This window comes from Oncorhynchus nerka, linkage group LG27 (assembly GCF_034236695.1).
Source record: "Oncorhynchus nerka isolate Pitt River linkage group LG27, Oner_Uvic_2.0, whole genome shotgun sequence".
NCBI classification, from domain to species: domain Eukaryota; kingdom Metazoa; phylum Chordata; class Actinopteri; order Salmoniformes; family Salmonidae; genus Oncorhynchus; species Oncorhynchus nerka.
Window position 1 is genome coordinate 43,234,420 of NC_088422.1, and position 3,330 is coordinate 43,237,749.

The 3,330-nt window shown below is 44.2% G+C and overlaps 1 protein-coding gene across 1 annotated transcript in view; it reads left to right on the forward strand.

The window, feature by feature from the left end:
• The first annotated feature begins 215 nt into the window (after positions 1-215).
• The window catches only part of ptch1 (patched 1), an 83,726-nt gene continuing 80,611 nt past the window's right edge, over positions 216-3,330 (forward strand). The window contains exons 1-2 of the mRNA XM_029638289.2: positions 216-775; positions 1,978-2,170. Of these exons, the coding sequence (XP_029494149.2) occupies positions 608-775; positions 1,978-2,170 (361 nt within the window). The 5' untranslated portion in view covers positions 216-607. The remainder of the gene's footprint in view (positions 776-1,977; positions 2,171-3,330) is intronic.

Consider the following 3,330-nt stretch of genomic DNA (forward strand, 5'->3'; position numbering starts at 1 on the left):
AAAGGCTCCCCTGAAGTTTGCGATGCACACACGAGGGTTGTCGGCTTGGGTGGTCGCTCTACTTTAGTGAGCTGTTGCTAAGCAGCTAATAATAGTCGTGTTTTCTGAGTAATTTTTGCCCTTCTGGAACCAATCAGATGCGAGAAATTCCGGCCATCTGACAGCCCTGGAGGCGGGATTTCGATTCCTTTAGCTTTTACCCCTCCTCCTCTGTCTCCAAATGGAGAGTGGTCTTTTTTCTCATCTATTGAATCTCAGAGTTTGCCGTGTTGCGCGGCCCAAGGGAAGACCACATAGAACACACAGAATGCTACGACCATCGAACGTTCCAAGCGGCAGTTTTGTAGATGGGAATCGATGTTTCCACTTTGCCTTTTAAGATAAATAACTTTTTTGAAGAGAAACGGTGAATGTGCGAAGCGGTGGAGACCTCCGGATCACGAAATGTTGGGATGGAAGGTGCAGACTTTGACTCGCCGTCTCCAACAGGAGTATGAAGTACTTTACGGGTGTGAGATCACCGAGAGTGAAACTTTGTTGCCTTGGGACATTACTACACGCTTTCGGGGAAATATTATAACGTGTAATAGCGCGAAGTCTCCGCAACATGGCCTCGGCTGCTAATGCCTCCTCCGAGCAGGAAAACAGGGACCCCGATCGGCCGAGGATAACGCGGAGGAACAGGGGGAACTATCGCACAACAGCGCCGGATTTGGAGTATTTGCAGCGACCAAGTTACTGCGATGCAGCTTTCGCCTTGGAGCAAATATCCGAGGTGCTTATTCTTTGACACGTTTGAGTGAAATTCTGTGGGTATGGTTCTACTATATAGTGAAACCGCCCAACTTTGTCAAGTCGCTAGGTAACGGGATAGCTACGGGACGGGCAGGGTAAGGGGAGATGGTGTAAACTAGAGCTATACCTTGTAGCCTATGTTGTGATTTACTATTCAAGAATGGTTCACTTTTCTCGCATATAGACTAATCCTTATCCGTTTTGGGAATATAGGCTACATATTGTAGTCTATATAAATTGTAACTACCAATAATGGCAGGCTACACTACAGGCTACAACGTTTTAATAACGGTCGCGCAACATAGGCAACACGGTGTAGGCTATTCCCTACTTTTGCACAATTAAAATGTGCATAAAAGTTTAGGCCTATGTGTTTGCGAAACGGTCGTAAAATATGTTTAAACTGCCCAGACGTCTGTACGATATTATCTTTACTGTTCTCTTCTCCAAAGCAAAAATCCATGTGGCTGCCCTCTTCCGTTCACAAATATTGTCGTAGCCTCACTCCCTCGGTGATGGCTACTCCACTCCGATCACACAAGTAGCTCAATGGGAATGGAATTGTGTTGTGTGTGATTTTGCGGCAGCGTAAAAATCCACGTGCAGCCCTTGGTGGATTGCTATAATAATTCGATACAATGTATCGGCGTTACAACGTGTCACTGACAGCGAGCCTTGCTGCGCTTTCCCATCATTGTCCGTCTGTCTGTGTGTGTGGTAAAAACAAAAAGGTAACGGACTATCCTGTCGTCCAAAACCGCTGCTTACGTTGCTGGCTCGCCAACTTTATGTCTCTTTCCTCCCTCGACGTAGGAGGTCCGACCAAGTCCTCTTTTGGCCAGATAAACAGGCCAACTCCGAGGTTCTTATTTAGAACAGTTAACATTGACGTACCTATGGAACACACTTCACATATACAGTAGGCTATAAAGGATAGCCTGCATATCAACAGCTCATGCATTATAAGAGAGAAGTCCGCAAATGAAGTGTTGATCTAGAACGACAAAAATTGCACCAATCACACCAATGTCATAACACGTTCATTAACATGGTTTATATGATATGATAACCGTGATGTCCTCTTCCCATAACGTTACACCCCATTGATCAATAATGATAGGCCTACATCTTTGATGTTTTGGGGAGTAATGTTTATGCGGACTTTCTCTTGTCTTGTCGCAGGGGAAGGCGACTGGAAGAAAAGCACCGCTGTGGCTGAGAGCGAAGTTTCAGAGACTCTTGTTTAAGTTGGGCTGTTACATACAAAAGAACTGCGGAAAGTTTTTGGTTGTGGGCCTCTTGATATTCGGAGCTTTCGCTGTTGGCTTACGGGCGGCGAATCTGGAAACCGACGTGGAGAAACTCTGGGTAGAAGGTAAGAAAAGTATTTATGATTTTGGTCTTTTTTTATTTTGCATGTTGAATCGTCTTTCCTGTTAAACGTCTGGGAAGGGATAAGGTGGGGTGGGGTGGAGAGGGTGGGGGGTCTTGGGGAATTGTTTATTATATAGCAGCAGTTTGACAAGGGGCCAGGTTACAACTTCAACATATTTTTGATTTCGTTTCATGTTATGGTTTTTGTTGCGTTGGATATGTTGAGTTAACGCTGCATGTGCGTAAAGCATGTTCACAGAGTAGCTCAACATTTTTCTTTAAGTTCAAAGAAAAGTTGTTATTAAGTTTATGAGAAGTTTTGGAGAAAGGAAATTTGGTCAAAGCCGCCATTTTGTGAGTGTGTGAGTGTGTGTGCGTCTGCCTGCCCCCAGCAGTTGAATGTGATCCGCGCACAGCTCGGAGACTGTGTGTGGTCCCGTTTTGGACAGCTCTCAACTTTCCAAAAAGATTTGTCTCCGGCTGAAGGAAAAAAGCGGAGTGCGGACAGAAACGCATGTTTACAAAAGTAGACCATCTGAAACTCAGGGCTATGCTATTCTTCTGAGTTATGCAGAGTATATTTTTTGTTGAAAGGGGGTCTTTGAGTATGGGTGGTGATTTTGGGGAAAGGGGGAGGGGCCGCGTTTTTTCTTCCTTTGATCTGCATTCCAGTAGTTTAGGACGGTGGTGTTTGAGTCACGAATAGGTCATCAATTCACTTTCTTTTGAAATGTGGGCGGTTTGAAAGAGATCATACTTGGGATTTACGATTGAAATCGTATTGACCTTTTTGGTCAAGGTTGTTTATATCAAATATGTGGCAGTATCTTCAGATATGTTCAGGTGGCCTGTGATTAGTGTAGCTACATATATGCCGCCAAATAGAATAACATTTAAGAAAAAAGGAAAATTAAATAAATTCAAATGAGCAGGGAATCATCCCGACATATTTCTTTTTTTAAATGACCCCCTCCCATAGTTCCAGTTCTATAGCCACCCTTGTGAGCGTTTTTCAGTGTTTACAGAGAGCATGCTCATCTGTGATGCCAAAGCAGTTCAGCTCTGGAGGGTCGCTCAAGCTCCGACAAGTTTTTTCTGGTGCAGTATTCTATAACCTACTAGATGTATGTTACTTTAAAAGAACTGTCTAGGGTTTCCATA